The 17,492-nt window shown below is 41.5% G+C and overlaps 1 protein-coding gene across 5 annotated transcripts in view; it reads left to right on the top strand.

The window, feature by feature from the left end:
- The window catches only part of ESR1 (estrogen receptor 1), a 403,080-nt gene that overhangs the window by 377,943 nt on the left and 7,645 nt on the right, over nucleotides 1-17,492 (top strand). For all 5 annotated transcript variants that reach the window (XM_047734308.1, XM_047734307.1, XM_047734306.1 and 2 more), the window contains one exon: nucleotides 15,488-15,671. In XM_047734308.1, coding sequence (XP_047590264.1) covers nucleotides 15,488-15,671 — 184 coding nt within the window. The remainder of the gene's footprint in view (nucleotides 1-15,487; nucleotides 15,672-17,492) is intronic.

Consider the following 17,492-nt stretch of genomic DNA (forward strand, 5'->3'; position numbering starts at 1 on the left):
CCAAATTAAAGGAGTCCAAGAAAGAGAAATACTACAGGATTTCACTTATATGTGTAATCTAAAAAGCAAAACAATGAACAAATAAAACAACAGAAACAGAGTCATAGGTACAGAGAACAAATTGGTGGTTGCCAGAGGGAAGGGGGATGGGGAGATGGATGAAACAGGTGAAGGAAATTAAGAAGCACAGTCTTACAGTTATAAAATTAATAAGATACAGGGATGTAGTATCCATCACAGGGAATATAGTCAATAATATCGTAAAAACTTTGCATGGTGACAGATGGTAATTAGACTTGTCATGGTGATCACTTCATAATCTATGTAAGTATCGAATTACTATGTTCTACATCTGAGGATAATATAATATTGTATGTCAATTATAATTCAACAAAAAACTGAGACACATGGCTGTCACTTAAATTATTTTCTTAAGTATAAATTTAAGATTTCTTCTCAAGTCAATTAAGTCAGTTCATCAATTTCACCATGTGAAGTCATTATAGGATTTGTCCTTTGAGTCAGCTTGAAAGTATTGACATACCAAGTATTTACCTTTTAGGATTTTTAGTAAATTTCATTAAAAATTATACTAAATTGGTAAATATCACTGAATCATTAATATAGATCTCATAGTCATCTGTGCCAAGAGGGTACCCATGCGTAGTACATGGTGACATCAGATGGACCACTGTGTTCTCATGTTGGGTTCTGGCAAGAACACTGGTCTTCACTGTGATCCCTCTCACTTTGAGACCACTTAGAAGAGGACTTGAATGACTGTGATTACACAAATACTAGTGTAACAGTAAAGGATTACAAGGATTAGGTTATGAACAGGTTTTTCACTTCTCAGGTAAATAATCACATCAGTAGAAGGATGATAAGTCCTTTGAGTTCTTCACATATTTTTAATGTTAACCCCTTAGTAGATATATGTTCTTTCTCAAGATTGGTTTGGCTATTTGGGGTCTTTTGTGGCTTCATGCAAAGTTTAGAATTATTTATTCCAGTTCTGTGAAAGGTGCCATTGGGCTTTTGGTAGAGATTATACTGAATATGTAGATTGCTTTGGATAGCATGGACATTTTGGACAATGGACAATTCTTACTATCCATGTGCATGGATATCAATGTAGCTATTTGTGTCTTCTTCCATTTTTGTTGTTGTTGTCGGTGGTGGTGGTGGTGGTGGTGGTGGTGGCGGTGTCTTATAGTTTTCAGACTACTGGTTTTTCACCTCCTTGGTTAAATTTATTCCTAGGGATTTTATTCTTTTGGGTGCAGTTGTAAATGGGAGTGTTTTTTAAATTTCTCTTTCTGACAGTTTGTTATAGAAGCATAACAGATTTCTGAATTTTGATTTTGTATTCTGCATCTTTACTGAATTCATTTATTAGTTCTAACAGTTTTTTTGTAGAGATTTTAGTATTTTTTATGTATAGTATCAAGTCATCTGCAAATAGCGACAGTTTTAGTTCTTCTTTTGTAATATAGATGTCTTTTATTTCTGGTTTCTTGCCTAATTACTATGGCTAGAAGTTCCAATACCATACTGAAAAAAAGTAGCTAGAGTGGGCTTTCTTGTCTTTTTTTTTTTTTTTTTGATGAATAAAGTTTTATTGGAACATAGCCATAGTTATTTTTGTCCTTGAGTTATTTTCCTACTGTAATGGCAAAACCGAATGGCTCCAATAGAGATCATGTGGTTCACAAAATCTGAAATATTTACTATCTCTCTTTTTTTTTTTAAAGATTTTATTTATTTATTTGACAGAGAGATCACAAGCAGGCAGAGAGGCAGGCAGAGAGAGAGGAGGAAGCAGGCTCCCTGCTGAGCAGAGAGCCCGATTCGGGGCTCGATCCCAGGACTCTGAGATCATGACCTGAGCCGAAGGCAGCGGCTTAACCCACTGAGCCACCCAGGTGCCCCACTATCTAACTCTTTACAGAAAAACTTTACCAACTATTTTTGACCATACAGGTAGTATGAATTCCACTCTAACCCTTTAATGGAAGATTTGTGGTTATGAATTCTCATAAGATACTTTTTTCCTTATTCCTTTCTAAACAATGATATGATAGAAAGCTATATTGAAGAAAAAAGAAGGAAAGGAGAGAGAGAGAAAGGAGGGAAGAAAGGAGGGAGAAAAAAAAGAAACTATCTTCACTCTCTGTCTTTAGTTTAACAACTGTTGGATTCACCTGGTGGGAGTCCTGACATCCTGTATAGATCTTTAATTTGTCTCCCCATTTTGAGTTGCTTTAGGATTTTGTTATTTATCCAGTACATCTTTAACCTTTAAAGCCAAACCCTTACACTATCAAAAATGAATGAAAAGATACTTCTGCCAAGTATAAATTTCACATCTTCTTGTCTCATTATAATCATGCTTTCTCATCATTTTTGCATCTGAGAATTAACCTTTTCTATTAGTGCAGTCATGCATTAAAAATGTGTGTGTTTTATTTTTTTCTAGAATTTTTAGTTGTCTGCACTAAAGGAATTTCTCTAGACATCAGTCCTGTATTACCAGATATAGAACTTGACCTATTTTTTTTTCCATGTTGGCATATCTTTTTTTTTTTTATTTTATAAACATATATTTTTATCCCCAGGGGTACAGGTCTGCGAATCGCCAGGTTTACACACTTCACAGCACTCACCATAGCACATACCCTCCCCAATATCCATAACCCCACCCCCCCAGCCCCCCTCCCCCCATCAACCCTCAGTTTGTTTTGTGAGATTAAGAGTCACTTATGGTTTCTCTCCCTCCCAATCCAATCTTGTTTCATTTATTCTTCTCCTACCCCCTCAACCCCCCATGTTGCGTCTCCTCCCTCATATCAGGGAGATCATATGATAGTTGTCTTTCTCCGATTGACTTATTTCGCTAAGCATGATACCCTCTAGTTCCATCCACGTCGTCGCAAATGGCAAGATTTCATTTCTTTTGATGGCTGCATAGTATTCCATTGTGTATATATACCACATCTTCTTTATCCATTCGTCTGTTGATGGACATCTAGGTTCTTTCCATAGTTTGGCTATTGTAGACATTGCTGCTATAAACATTCGGGTGCACGTGCCCCTTCAGATCACCACGTTTGTATCTTTAGGGTAAATACTGAGCAGAGCAATTGCTGGGTCATAGGGTAGTTCTATTTTCAACATTTTGAGGAACCTCCATGCTGTTTTCCAGAGTGGTTGCACCAGCTTGCATTCCCACCAACAGTGTAGGAGGGTTCCCCTTTCTCCGCATCCTCGCCAGCATCTGTCATTTCCTGACTTGTTCATTTTAGCCATTCTGACTGGTGTGAGGTGATATCTCATTGTGGTTTTGATTTGTATTTCCCTGATGCCGAGTGATATGGAGCACTTTTTCATGTGTCTGTTGGTCATCTGGATGTCTTCTTTGCAGAAATGTCTGTTCATGTCCTCTGCCCATTTCTTGATTGGATTATTTGTTCTTTGGGTGTTGAGTTTGCTAAGTTCTTTATAGATTTTGGACACTAGCCCTTTATCTGATATGTCATTTGCAAATATCTTCTCCCATTCTGTCAGTTGTCTTTTGGTTTTGTTCACTGTTTCCTTTGCTGTGAAAAAGCTTTTGATCTTGATAAAATCCCAATAGTTCATTTTTGCCCTTGCTTCCCTTGCCTTTGGTGATGTTCCTAGGAAGATGTTGATGCGGCTGAGGTCGAAGAGGTTGCTGCCTGTGTTCTCCTCGAGGATTTTGATGGATTCCTTTCTCACATTGAGATCCTTCATCCATTTTGAGTCTACTTTCATGTGTGGTGTAAGGAAATGATCCAATTTCATTTTTCTGCATTTGGCTGTCCAATTTTCCCAACACCATTTATTGAAGAGGCTGTCTTTTTTCCATGGGACATTCTTTCCTGCTTTGTTGAGGATGAGTTGACCATAGAGTTGAGGGTCTATTTCTGGGCTCTCTATTCTGTTCCATTGATCTATGTGTCTGTTTTTGTGCCAGTACCATGCTGTCTTGATGATGACAGCTTTGTAATAGAGCTTGAAGTCCGGAATTGTGATGCCACTGACTTTGGCTTTCTTTTTCAATATTCCTTTGGCTATTCGAGGTCTTTTCTGGTTCCATATAAATTTTAGGATTATTTGTTCCATTTCTTTGAAAAAAATGGATGGTACTTTGATAGGAATTGCATTAAATGTGTAGATTGCTTTAGGTAGCATAGACATTTTCACAATATTTATTCTTCCAATCCAGGAGCATGGGACATTTTTCCATTTCTTTGTGTCTTCCTCAATTTCTTTCATGAGTACTTTATAGTTTTCTGTGTATAGATTCTTAGTCTCTTTGGTTAGGTTTATTCCTAGGTATCTTATAGTTTTGGGTGCAATTGTAAATGGGATGGACTCCTTAATTTCTCTTTCTTCTGTCTTGTTGTTGGTGTAGAGAAATGCAACTGATTTCTGTGCATTGATTTTATATCCTGACACTTTACTGAATTCTTGTACAAGTTCAAGCAGTTTTGGAGTGGAGTCTTTTGGGTTTTCCACATATAGTATCATATCATCTGCGAAGAGTGATAGTTTGACTTCTTCTTTGCCGATTTGGATGCCTTTAATTTCTTTTTGTTGTCTGATTGCTGAGGCTAGGACTTCTAGTACTATGTTGAATAGCAGTGGTGATAACGGACATCCCTGTCGTGTTCCTGACCTTAGCGGAAAAGCTTTCAGTTTTTCTCCATTGAGAATGATATTTGCCGTGGGTTTTTCATAGATGGCTTTGATAATATTGAGGTATGTGCCCTCTATCCCTACACTTTGAAGAGTTTTGATCAGGAAGGGATGCTGTACTTTGTCAAATGCTTTTTCAGCATCTATGGAGAGTATCATATGGTTCTTGTTCTTTCTTTTATTAATGTGTTGTATCACATTGATTGATTTGCGGATGTTGAACCAACCTTGCAGCCCTGGAATAAATCCCACTTGGTCGTGGTGAATAATCCTTTTAATGTACTGTTGAATCCTATTGGCTAGTATTTTGGCGAGAATTTTTGCATCTGTATTCATCAAGGATATTGGTCTGTAGTTCTCTTTCTTGATGGGATCCTTGTCTGGTTTTGGGATCAAGGTGATGCTGGCCTCATAAAATGAGTTTGGAAGTTTTCCTTCCATTTCTATTTTTTGGAACAGTTTCAGGAGAATAGGAATTAGTTCTTCTTTAAATGTTTGGTAGAATTCCCCCGGGAAGCCGTCTGGCCCTGGGCTTTTGTTTGTTTGGAGATTTTTGATGACTGTTTCAATCTCCTTACTGGTTATGGGTCTGTTCAGGCTTTCTATTTCTTCCTGGTTCAGTTGTGGTAGTTTATATGTCTCTAGGAATGCATCCATTTCTTCCAGATTGTCAAATTTGTTGGCGTAGAGTTGCTCATAGTATGTTCTTATAATTGTCTGTATTTCTTTGGTGTTTGTTGTGATCTCTCCTCTTTCATTCATGATTTTATTTATTTGGGTCCTTTCTCTTTTCTTTTTGATAAGTCTGGCCAGGGGTTTATCAATCTTATTAATTCTTTCAAAGAACCAGCTCCTAGTTTCGTTGATTTGTTCTATTGTTTTTTTGTTTCTATTTCATTGATTTCTGCTCTGATCTTTATGATTTCTCTTCTCCTGCTGGGTTTAGGGTTTCTTTCTTGTTCTCTCTCCAGCTCCTTTAGGTGTAGGGTTAGGTTGTGTACCTGAGACCTTTCTTGTTTCTTGAGAAAGGCTTGTACCGCTATATATTTTCCTCTCAGGACTGCCTTTGTTGTGTCCCACAGTTTCTGAACCGTTGTGTTTTCATTATCATTTGTTTCCATAAATTTTTTCAATTCTTCTTTAATTTCCTGGTTGACCCATTCATTCTTTAGAAGGATGCTGTTTAGTCTGCATGTATTTGGGTTCTTTCCAAATTTCCTCTTGTGATTGAGTTCTAGCTTCCGAGCATTGTGGTCTGAAAATATGCAGGGAATGATCCCAATCTTTTGATACCGGTTGAGACTTGATTTAGGACCAAGAATGTGATCTCTTCTGGAGAATGTTCCTTTTGCACTAGAGAAGAATGTGTATTCTGTTGCTTTGGGATGAAATGTTCTGAATATATCTATGATGTCCATCTGGTCCAGTGTGTCATTTAAGGCCTTGATTTCCTTGTTGATCTTTTGCTTGGATGATCTGTCCATTTCAGTGAGGGGAGTGTTAAAATCCCCTACTATTATTGTATTCTTGTCGATGTGTTTCTTTGATTTTGTTATTAATTGGTTTATATAATTGGCTGCTCCCACGTTAGGGGCATAGATATTTAAAATTGTTAGATCTTCTTGTTGGACAGTTCCTTTGAGTATGATAAAGTGTCCTTCCTCATCTCTTATTATAGTCTTTGGCTTAAAATCTAATTGATCTGCTATAAGGATTGCCACTCCTGCTTTCTTCTGATGTCCATTAGCATGGTAGATTCTTTTCCACCCCCTCACTTTAAACCTGGAGGTGTCTTCGGGTTTAAGATGAGTTTCTTGTAGGCAACATATAGATGGGTTTTGTTTTTTTATCCATTCTGATACCCTGTGTCTTTTGATTGGGGCATTTAGCCCATTAACATTCAGGGTAAGTATTGAGAGATATGAATTTAGTGCCATTGTATTGCCTGTAAGTGACTGTTATGGTATATTGTCTCTGTTTCTTTCTGATCTACTACTTTTAGGGTCTCTCTTTGCTTAGAGGACCCCTTTCAATATTTCCTGTGGAGCTGGTTTGGTTTTTGCAAATTCTTACAGTTTTTGTTTGTCCTGGAAGCTTTTAATCACTCCTTCTATTTTCAATGATAGCCTAGCTGGATATAGTATTCTTGGCTGCATGTTTTTCTCATTATTACTCTGAATATATCATGCCAGCTCTTTCTGGCCTGCCAGGTCTCTGTGGATAAGTCTGCTGCCAATCTAATATTTTTACCATTGTACGTTACAGACTTCTTTTCCCGGGCTGCTTTCAGGATCTTTTCTTTGTCACTAAGACTTGTCAATTTTGCTATTAGGTGACGGGGTGTGGACCTATTCTTATTGATCTTGAGGGGGTTCTCTGAACCTCCTGGATTTTGATGCTTGTTCCCTTTGCCATATTGGGGAAATTCTCTCCAATAATTCTCTCCAATATACCTTCTGCTTCCCTCTCTGTTTCCTCTTCTTCTGGAATCCCAATTATTCTAATGTTGTTTCGTCTTATGGTGTCACTTATCTCTCAAATTCTCCCCTCGTGGTCCAATAGCTGTTTGTCCCTCTTTTGCTCAGCTTCTTTATTCTCTGTCATTTGGTCTTCTATATCGCTAATTCTTTCTTCTGCCTTATTTATCCTAGCAGTGAGAGCCTCCATTTTTTATTGCACCTCATTAATAGCTTTTTTGATTTCAACTTAGTTAGATTTTAGTTCTTTTATTTCTCCAGAAAGGCCTTTTATATATCCCGAGAGGGTTGCTTTAATATATTCCATGCCTTTTTCGAGCCCGGCTAGAACCTTGAGAATCGTCATTCTGAACTCGATATCTGACATATTACCAATGTCTGTATTAATTAGGTCCCTAGCCTTTGGTACTGCTTCTTGTTCTTTTTTTTGTTGTGAATTTTTCCGCCTTGTCATTTTGTCCAGATAAGAGTATATGAAGGAGCAAGTAAAATACTAAAAGGGTGGCAACAACCCCAGGAAAATATGCTTTAGCCAAATCAGAAGAGATCCCAAATCGTGAGGGGGGAGAAAGGGGATAAAAAGGGGTTCAGAAAGAAAAAAGAAAAAAAAAAAGAAACTATTAAAAAAAGCCGATAAAGAAAAATATAAAAAGAGGAAAAATATATATATATATATTAGATAAACTATTTAAAAAACGTTAAAAAAGAAAACGGTAAAAGTTAAAAAAAATTAGTAGAAGAAGAGAAAAAGAAAAAAAAATTGAAAAAGAAAAAAAAATTAAAATAACTGCAAGGCTAAAAAATCATGGGGAGAAAGCCATGAGTTCCGTGCTTTGCTTTCTTCTCCTCTGGCATTCTGCCGCTCTCCTTGGTATTGAAACTGCACTCCTTGGTAGGTGAACTTGGTCCTGGCTGGGTTTCCCGTTGATCTTCTGGGGGAGGGGCCTGTTGTAGTGATTCTCAAGCGTCTTTGCCCCAGGCGGAGTTGCACCGCCCTTACTTGGGGCCGGGCTGAGTAATCCTCTCGGGTTTGCTGGGTTTGCTTTCGGGAGCTTTTGTTCCCTGAGTGCTTTCCGTAGAGTTCCGGAGGACGGGAGTGAAGATGGCGGCCTCCCGGTCTCTGGCCCGTAGGAGCCGAGAGCCCAGGGCCCCACTCCTCAGTGCGCCCTCAGAGAACAGCGCCCAATGTCTCCCGTCACCCTGGCCTCCAGCCGCACTCCGAGCTGACCGAGCCTGCGACCGGTTCAAGGCAACCCCGAGCTGAGAGTCACTCCTCGGCTCTGTCTCTGTAGCCGGCTTCCCCGTTCTAATACCGGTAAGCTCTGCGACACTCAGATACCCCCGATCCTTCTGTGACCCTGCGGGACCTGAGGCTGCGCTGACCCCGCCCAGGCTTCACCCCAGTTAAGCCTCTGGAGCGATGTCCCTCAGTGGAACAGGCTTTTAAAAGTCCTGATTTTGTGCTCTGTTGCTTCGGCCGCTCGCTGGGAGCCGGCCCCTCCCCCCGCGGTCTATCTTCCCGTCGCTTTGGATTCACTTCTCCGCCAGTCCTACCTTTCAGATAGTGGTTGATTTTCAGTTTCTAGAATTGCTGTTCTTCTTCTCTTCGTTATCCCATTGGATTTGTAGGTGTTTGCAATCTTTAGATAAGCTATTTAGCTGATCTCCCGCTACCCGAAGTAGTCTCAGCCTGCTACTTCTCCGCCATCTTGACTCCTCCCCGTCTTGTCTTATTTTTTAATCTTAGAGGAAAAGCTTTCAGCTTTTCATCATACTGTTGCATACGATGTTACCTGCGGGTTTGTCATATGGTCTTCATTATTTTGAGGTACTTTCTCTCTATACACACTGTGTTGAATGTTTTTATCATAAATGAATTTTGAATTTTTTCAAATGCTTTTTCTGCATTTATTTAGATGATCATATGATTTTTATTCTTCATTTTGTTAATGTGGTACATCACATTGATTTGCAGATGTTAAATCATCCTTGCATCCCTGGACTTTATCATGGTGGATAATCCTTTTAATGTGTTATTGAATTTGGTTTTCTAATATTTTTGCTGAGTATTTTGCATCTCTGTTCATCAGGGATATTGACCTGCAATTTCTTTCCCTTTCTTTCTTTTCTTTTCTTTTCTTTTTTTTTTTTTCTATAATGTCCTTCGTTTTGGTAACAGGGTGGTGCTGGCCTCATAAAATGAGTTTGGGAGCATTCCTCCCCCTTCAGTTTTTTGGAGGATTTTGAGAATGATATGTCTTAAATCTTTGGATGTTTGGTAGAATTCATCAGTGAAACCATCTCGTCCTGGGCTTTTGTTTGTTGGGAGTTTTTTGATTACCAATTGAATCTCCTTACTAGTAATCGGTCTATTCAGATTTTCTATTTGTTCATGATTTGATCTTGGAAGACTGCGTTTCTAGGAATTTATCTATTTTTTTTCTAGATTGTCCATTTTTTTGGCACATAATTTTTTGTAATAGTCTCTTGTGATCCTTTGTATTTCTGTGGTATCAGTTTTAATTGTCTTTGATTTTTTATTGTATTTATTTGCACCCTCTCCCCCCCCTTTTTTTTTTGGTGAATTTAGCTAGAGGTTTGTCAATTTTGTTTATCTTTTGAAAGAAGCAGCTCTTAGTTACATTAGTCTTTTTTTATTATGTGTTTCAGTTTTTATTTTATTTATATCTGCTCTCATCTTAATTATTTCTTTCCTCTTACTAACTTTGGGCTTCATTTGGTCTTTTTTCTAGTATCCTTTGGTGTGAAGTTAGATTGCTTATCTGAGATTTTTCTTATTTCTTGAGGTAGGCTGGTATAGCTATGAACTTCCTTTTAGAACTGCTTTTGCTCCATCCCATAGATTTTAAACTGTTGTATTTCATTTTCATTTCTCATAAGGTACTTTTTTTCTTCATTGACCCATTGGTTCTTTAGTAGCATGTTGTGTCATCTCTGTATTAGTGATTTTTCCAGTTTTCTTATTCTACTCATCTCTAGTTTTGTACCACTGTGGTCAGAAAAGACACTTGGTATGATTTCGGTCTTCTTAAGTTTACCAAGACTTTTTCTGTGGCCTAAAAAGTGATCCGTTTTGGAGAATGTTCCGTGTGCACTTGAGAAGAATGTGTATTCTACTGCTCTTGGATGGAACGCTCTGTATATATCCATTACATCCATTTGCTCTAACGTGTCGCTTAAGGCTGGTCTTTCCTTACTGATTTTCTGTCTGGATGCTATATCTGTTGAGGTAAGTGGGTTGTTAAAGTCCGCTACGATTATTGTATTGCTCCCTTAGGTCTGTTAATGTCTGCTTTCTATATTCTGGCCCTCCTATTTTGGGTGCATAAATATTTACAAATGTTATATTCTTTTGTTGGATTAACCCTTTTATTGTTATGTAATACCCTTCTTTGTTTTTGGTTCAAGTTTTTATTTTAAAGTCTATATTTTCTGACATAAGTACTACATCATATGTCCTATGGCTATGCCTACTTTTCATTGCTAGTTGCATGGAATATCTTATTTTATCCCTTCTCTTTCAGTCTCTGTATGTTCTTATATCTGAAATACACTCTTATACAAAAACACATCTGATCTTAAACGCTCATAACCTTTAAGAACTTAAAAAGGCCTTAGAGACAATTTCCTTTGGATAAGCAACGGAGAAGTGATGATGAATTGGAAAAAGAAACAACAATATATATAAGTGGTGATCAAGAAATCTGTGGGAAATCCCTGAAGACAATGTCTGTCCAAGACAGAAGACAAGAACCCCAAAATAATTTTAACATGTACTTTTCATAAAATGGATTTCCTACTGTGCCACAAAATTATTTAAAAACACATAGGGGCAAAACCACAATATTTCATTAATGCCCACTGTTTTATAATAGTTGATTCTGATTTTGTTTAGAAATCTGTTCTATAAATTGCAACCAGGTATGTTTCTTATGTAGTACTTGTACACCTGCACTGAAATCGTTTCAACTAACCATATAGTTGGAAAGCTTATGTAATACATTCAATTGGCTACATCAAGTGAATAAATTTTTTAATAATTTCGAGAAAAAGTATTCCATTTAAGCTTCCCCTTCTATACAGACACCTGCATACTGGACTTCTTGTGTACAGTCTTGCAAAAACTTTTCACTACAGAATTTTTATTTATAATAGGATTAATTCATTAGTACATTCAAGAAAATATCCTTCATCTTTTGGGACTGTCCCACACCTTGTAGGACATCCAACAGGTCTCTCCCACTAAATAGCTGTAGCCACCATGAACTGTCCCAACGCCCCACAGGGCACAGTCTAAACCGCAGTCATAGGTGAAGCACAAAGCCAATGGAGCGCTCATCCAACTGCCAGTCTCAAAGGCACTTCTGAGCCATCGTGCTCTTGGCTTACTTTAGGGTTAAAGGCCTAAAGGCTGACCTAAGGACTAATCCCTGGGTGAACAGGATAGAAAGAGAACTCCCTTTTGATGCAAGTTCAGTGGCAGCTTGCTGGCCCAGACTACTTACCTCTGTGGACTTGAGGAGTTTTCTTTGCTACCTTTACCCATTGAGTCTCTATCTCTTTTTTTTAAAATTTGGTTAAACTGCCATAGAGTGAAGGATTCTCCCAGGGTCTACTGTCACTTTCTTCCTTTTGGAAGAGAAAACACGTGTCCTTCTTTGAAGAATTGGTCCTGAAACAACTGCTGAGCCATGGGCCTTGGAACTTGTCATTCCCTTCGGAACAGTCAGATGTGCCCACCAGTGCAGGTCCATAGTTGGTTATGCTAGGTCTTCCTTCTGGGCATGACCACATGCATACATGCCCTCCGTGCCCATGCCTGCATTCCTCCAGCTTCCAGAAAACTCCATTATCTGGACAAGTAAAAGAGGTAGAGGGGGAGAAAAGAAGGAAGAAGGAAGAACAAGGGGATCCAAGCAGAATGAGAGGAGGAAGAGAGTGGAATCAAGAGTCAGTGCGAGCAAGAGAGCGAGAGATATTGGGCTGCGGTCTCTTCTGTACAGGGGAGGGGGTCCTTGTGGCTTCACTCCCCCTTCTTTTCTACCACCAGATTTCTCCATAGACTCTTCCTGCATCTCCCAGTGTTGGCCAAGATTCAGAGTATGTAGAAGCTCAGATTTGCTAATAACATTTTAAGACCAGATAATGACATCCAGATTGGTTTTTTCCATCTTGGGGATTTGGAGCAGCTCTGGGAGTTGCAAAGCCAGTCTTGTTGCAAGAATATTTCTGAAGGCCCTCACTGTCTGATCACTGGTGCTGGGTTGCTGGGCACCGTGGTGCAGCCGTCCAGGGTGGCAGAGACCACCTGGGATATGGAAATTACCAGCAGCCCAGTTTTTCATTTGCCAGAGCACCTGAAGTATTCTGGGACTTTGGATTTCTGTTGTTTTTCACAAGTCTTCCTTAGGGGCAACAGGTAGCAAACATGGGCCACATTTTGCCAGAAAAGCCCAAAAGGATGGTGGCTGCTGTTGTCCATTACTGGCATTTCAACGGACTGTATTTTTATTCCAGAGTATAGTTACACAGCAAGGAAGCAACTGTTGACAAGGAAGAATGATAAGCTGTATTGGTGCCAAAACAAGAGTAGAAAAACAGGCTTATTCTGAGAATGGCCTGCAGCCCAAGAGTCAGTGTTAAGAAAACTCTTTCTCCACAGGCAATATCCTCACTTAAAACATTAACACTTAAAATAAGGCTTGGAATCCCTTTTAAGTATCTGTTGTGTGTGCTTACAGTAGGTCCTTAGTGAAAGCCTCTAGGCATGCGCACATGGAAGACGAGCAGGTGCGGCTGCGCGTCACCTTGACCCTGCTTGTTCCCCACGTCTTTGGTCCCCTTGAACCAGAACGGGATTTTCGGTGAATGGGGCCAGCATCCCCAGTGGTGACAAAAGAGGAAACTGGTAGAAAATGCATCATCAGAGTTGGTTTAACTCAGCAGTGTGGCCTGAGCAGGTTCCCAGGACACCCAGCCAGATGCAGGGCCGCGGGGAGACATGACACTCGGATGTGTGTGATGATAGAGAGGGAAGTGGGAGGTGGAGCTGGAGGAGCTTGAGGTGCCTCTGACCTCCAACCTGCTGGTGCACTCCTTTCCTGCGCTCCATCGCCTCCAGGCTGACCCCAGGACCCCTGGATAGTTGCGCATTTTTCCTAATGGACACATTCTTTCTCTGTCAACGGTTCACAGGGAACATAGGTAAAGGCATCCAGCAATTTCTTTCTTATTTCACTGTCTGTTGCTTACTCGTTCTGTGGTCTATTTGCTTTGGCTCAAAGTGCCTCAGGGTACCAAAAGCTACACTATTCTATTCAACTGCATGTAAGCCAAGATCTTAACCATGTAGGTTTTATTGTTGCCGTTTTATTTGTTTTAAAGTTCAGCCATTTTCCATTCTGGGCAATTACAACTCTGTTTACTTTAGATTCCATGGTGGAGGTATCTCCGCCAGGATCCAATACGGGACACGCTGTGAGCAGTAACTTGTCACCATCACCATATTACCAGTATAGGGTCAGGGATTCATAGATTTGGGGCCTTCACTTGAGGGTACCATTGAGGAATGGGAAGGAAGAGAACGAGAAGAAATCGTTTTAGGAGAGGGCCGATGGGCGCAATTAACCAATAGAGATTAATAGAGGTTAATATTAACCAACAGAGGTTAAGACCCAAAAAAGTGTTTATATACATAAAGTGTTATAAACATATATAAATATGTTTATATATATATATATGTTTATATATTTATATATATATGTTTATATATTTATATATAAACATAAAGTGTATATAAACATACAGTTTATATACATAAAGACCAAAAAAAGTGTTTATATACATAAATACATAATGCATCATCTGGAGAAAAATATAGCATCATCTGCCCCTTATAAAATGGTACATTCAGGTGGACCTTATTTCTGGAGTGTTTTCCTGATGGGAAATCCATCCTTGTGGTTCCAAGACAGGACTGATCCGTCCTGTCCTCCTCTTGCTCTGATTGTTCCCATCTGTTTCGCACTCACCTTCCTCAGGTCCTTGCGCTGAGTTCACAACTCTAATAGACCCTTTCAGTGGCAAGGGACGGACACCCCACTCCCACTATCTTAAGTAAAAAAGGAATTTGGGAATGTTAGAAAGGAGACTATGGAAGTTCCAAAGTCAAAGGAAAACAATGTAAGAGTGGGACCTCGTGACTGGAGCCAGGATTCCCCCCGGCCCCTCCCCACTGCCATGTAACTGTCACCCCTGCTGACTGTGGCTCAGCTCAGTTCTGCAGATGGGCGATCCCCAAGGGCAGGGAGGGGGGCACTATAAGAAAGCCGAATATTCTCTCCCTCCAAGCTCACAACCTAGAGGGAAGAATTTCCATCTCAGGACTTCCATATACAATCCCAGAAAAAGCTCTGATTGTCTAGCTCAGGGCTAATACTGTCCCAAAGAACAGAGTGACCTGATTGTCTAATTTTGGTCCTGAGTCTACCTGTGGCCCAAGAAGTCAGGTCCGTCACCAGGAGAAAGGCAAGAGCTGGGGGGGGAAAAAAAACAAACAAAATCCAAACACGCCTGGCAGTGGAAAACAGCAGTGCCCAGGGTCCTCTACAACCCCCGCCCCCCATCATAAACCTTTCAGCTGAGGATGAAAAGGCCCTAAGCCTGACCTGAAACATAACAGCAAATTAGATCCTACCTGGAAAAAAACGACCTGAATCACTGAACAGATCATTTGTCGCTCTCTGTGCATCTTAGCAGAGTGACACGGGTCTCCTGGGAGTCTCCCTGATAATGACCAGGCATGGAGTCAGCGTGTGGGCCTTCATTCCCAGCTCAGCTTTGTCCTGAGGACCTCTCTGCCCTTTGGTTTCTTCCTGAGAAAAGGACTAATAATGCCTCTCTCAGGCTGTGGTCAGCATTAATGGGATAGTTTGTGTGGGTGTCAGACCCGACAGAGAGGGGATGGCTGGTGACACCATTATGGCCCCAAGGCAAACAGTGACTTTCCCGGGTATCTTGATGATAAATCCTGAAAGTCGGCTCCATACAGGAGGCCGGATGGGTTTCTTGATCCTCTCAGACATGTATATTGATTAGGAATTTTGTAGGGTTGCTTAGATCAAATGGGTCCCAAACTTCCCCACTGCTGTGCAGGGTCGTGGGGCAGGGGAAGGGGAAGGTGCTGGCTGGGTGTCAGTCCCATGCACACCGCCAGTCTCCTAGACCTCATCCTCTTTCTCTGTCTCTCTCTCTCTCTGCACATGCAGGAGTGTACACATTTCTGTCCAGCACCCTGAAGTCTCTGGAGGAAAAGGACCATATCCACCGTGTCTTGGACAAGATCACAGACACCTTGATCCATCTGATGGCCAAAGCAGGCCTCACTCTGCAGCAGCAGCACCGGCGTCTGGCCCAGCTCCTCCTCATCCTCTCCCACATCAGGCACATGAGGTGAGGCGTCCTTGGGTTCCCCACAGGAGGACCAGAACAGTAGCCCTCAAACATGTTACCGCTGGGCTGGAGAGTGCTGGTGCCTGAAGGCGGAGAGCCCTCTTGGCACAGTTCCTGGCATGTGAGGGGTGTAAAGGTGAGAGCAGAGGAGGCAGTCTGGCTAGGGCATGGGGCAGACGGAGAGTTTTCCTAGAGGAAGTGACATTTGTGCTCAGTTGGAAGCCCGCACAAAGCCCCGTCAGGGGAGGGGTGGGCAATGTGTGGGTTGCCGGAGGACGGCAGTGTTTGGTCATTCACTTTGTCCCACCAGTCAAGGCCAGTCTGTGAGCACACCTGTCCTCCGGAGGTCCTGGGCGCCTCCCTTATGGTTCCTGCATCGTATTCCCCCAATGTACACTTAGGAATTCTGAGAGACTCTCAGTCCCTAAGCCTCGTGCCTCACAGAGAGTCAACACTGATTCCTCCATTCCTCTCAGACCCCTTCTCGCCACCCGTCACTGCTGCTGCCCACATCCCCGCCAGCGTTCCTTCTGGATTTCTACAGTGCACCTCCCTGCCTTCCGTCTTGACTCCCCCAACCCATTCTCCACACCAGAGCCTAATACCACGATCTAATACCACATCGACTCACGTCATTCCTCTATTTAAAACCCCGAAGTAGCTTCCCATTGCATTAGTTCCTTTATTTTGCTCATATAACCTGTGCTCTAACCCTACTTAACTTCCGAGGGCTCCCTGAGAGTCTGAGCCCTGGCCGTAAATGACTGTTCTCTGACTCATGGGTGGGCTGCAGGTTGGCTGGCAGCTCTGTCCATCCCCGCTGGGTCCACTCCCACATCTGTGGGGCAGCTGATGGAGGCTGGGGCACAGCTGGGAGACTCCAGGTTGGCAAGGCGACTCTGCTTCCGGGTGTCTTTTAGCCTCCTTGTACCTGCGGGTTAGCTGGGAATTACTCTTCTCATAGTGATGGCAGAGGTCCAAGAGAGCAAGCCTGTAAGGGCAAGTTCATCGTCTTTTAGTTGAGTCACATCGACTAATGTTCCATGGCCAGCAAGTCACACAATGACGCTTAAAGTCAGGATCATGGGCATGTGGCACGGGGAATGGGTTTTCGTGAACGTAAGCTAATCCATCATGGCTTGGGTGCTCTTTCCAGGGAGGGTCTCCTGACCCCTCACCCAGCTGGGATTTGCACCCTCTTCTTCCGATGGCTGCTGCCCCAGTTTTATTTTGCTCTCCACCCCAGTTAGACTGGAAACTCTGTAAGGCAGTTACCGCAACCCATCTTGGATCATCTGTGCACCCAATACCACCTAGCTTGGTGCTTGGCACATAGGAACCACTCCATAGATATTTTGCATAGGAGTTAAGGAAGAATATTAGCAAAGGAAATGGAGCCTTTCTGGGCCAAAAGGAGAAAGCGGTCTCATTTCCATTTTAAATAGTCATGTAGAGTGGCTGGCCAGGAGCTTAGTGGATACTATTTCCAGGAACAGAACTCAGCCTGTGGGGCAGAGATAAAGAAAGTAGAGAAAAAAAAAAAAAAAAGAAAGGAAGAAAAAATTCTTTACTCCAGAAAGGCCATAAAAATGAGGTGACCTGATGAGACTAGGAATCAGGTACCCACGTGGGATGAAGTCTGTGTGACTTACACCCAGACCCTAGAAACGAAAATGAAATTTCTTTTCTTAGTGGCTGTGAGGGAAGAGCCAAGGTGTCTGGAAGGTTGGCTCACATTTTAAGGGGCTTTCAAACCTTGAGATGATGCATCACGTGGCAAGAAGCTTGTCCTATCAAAGTCCCAAGAGTCCCCCTCTCTGG

The sequence above is a fragment of the Lutra lutra genome, chromosome 6 (assembly GCF_902655055.1).
Source record: "Lutra lutra chromosome 6, mLutLut1.2, whole genome shotgun sequence".
Classification (NCBI taxonomy): Eukaryota; Metazoa; Chordata; class Mammalia; order Carnivora; family Mustelidae; genus Lutra; species Lutra lutra.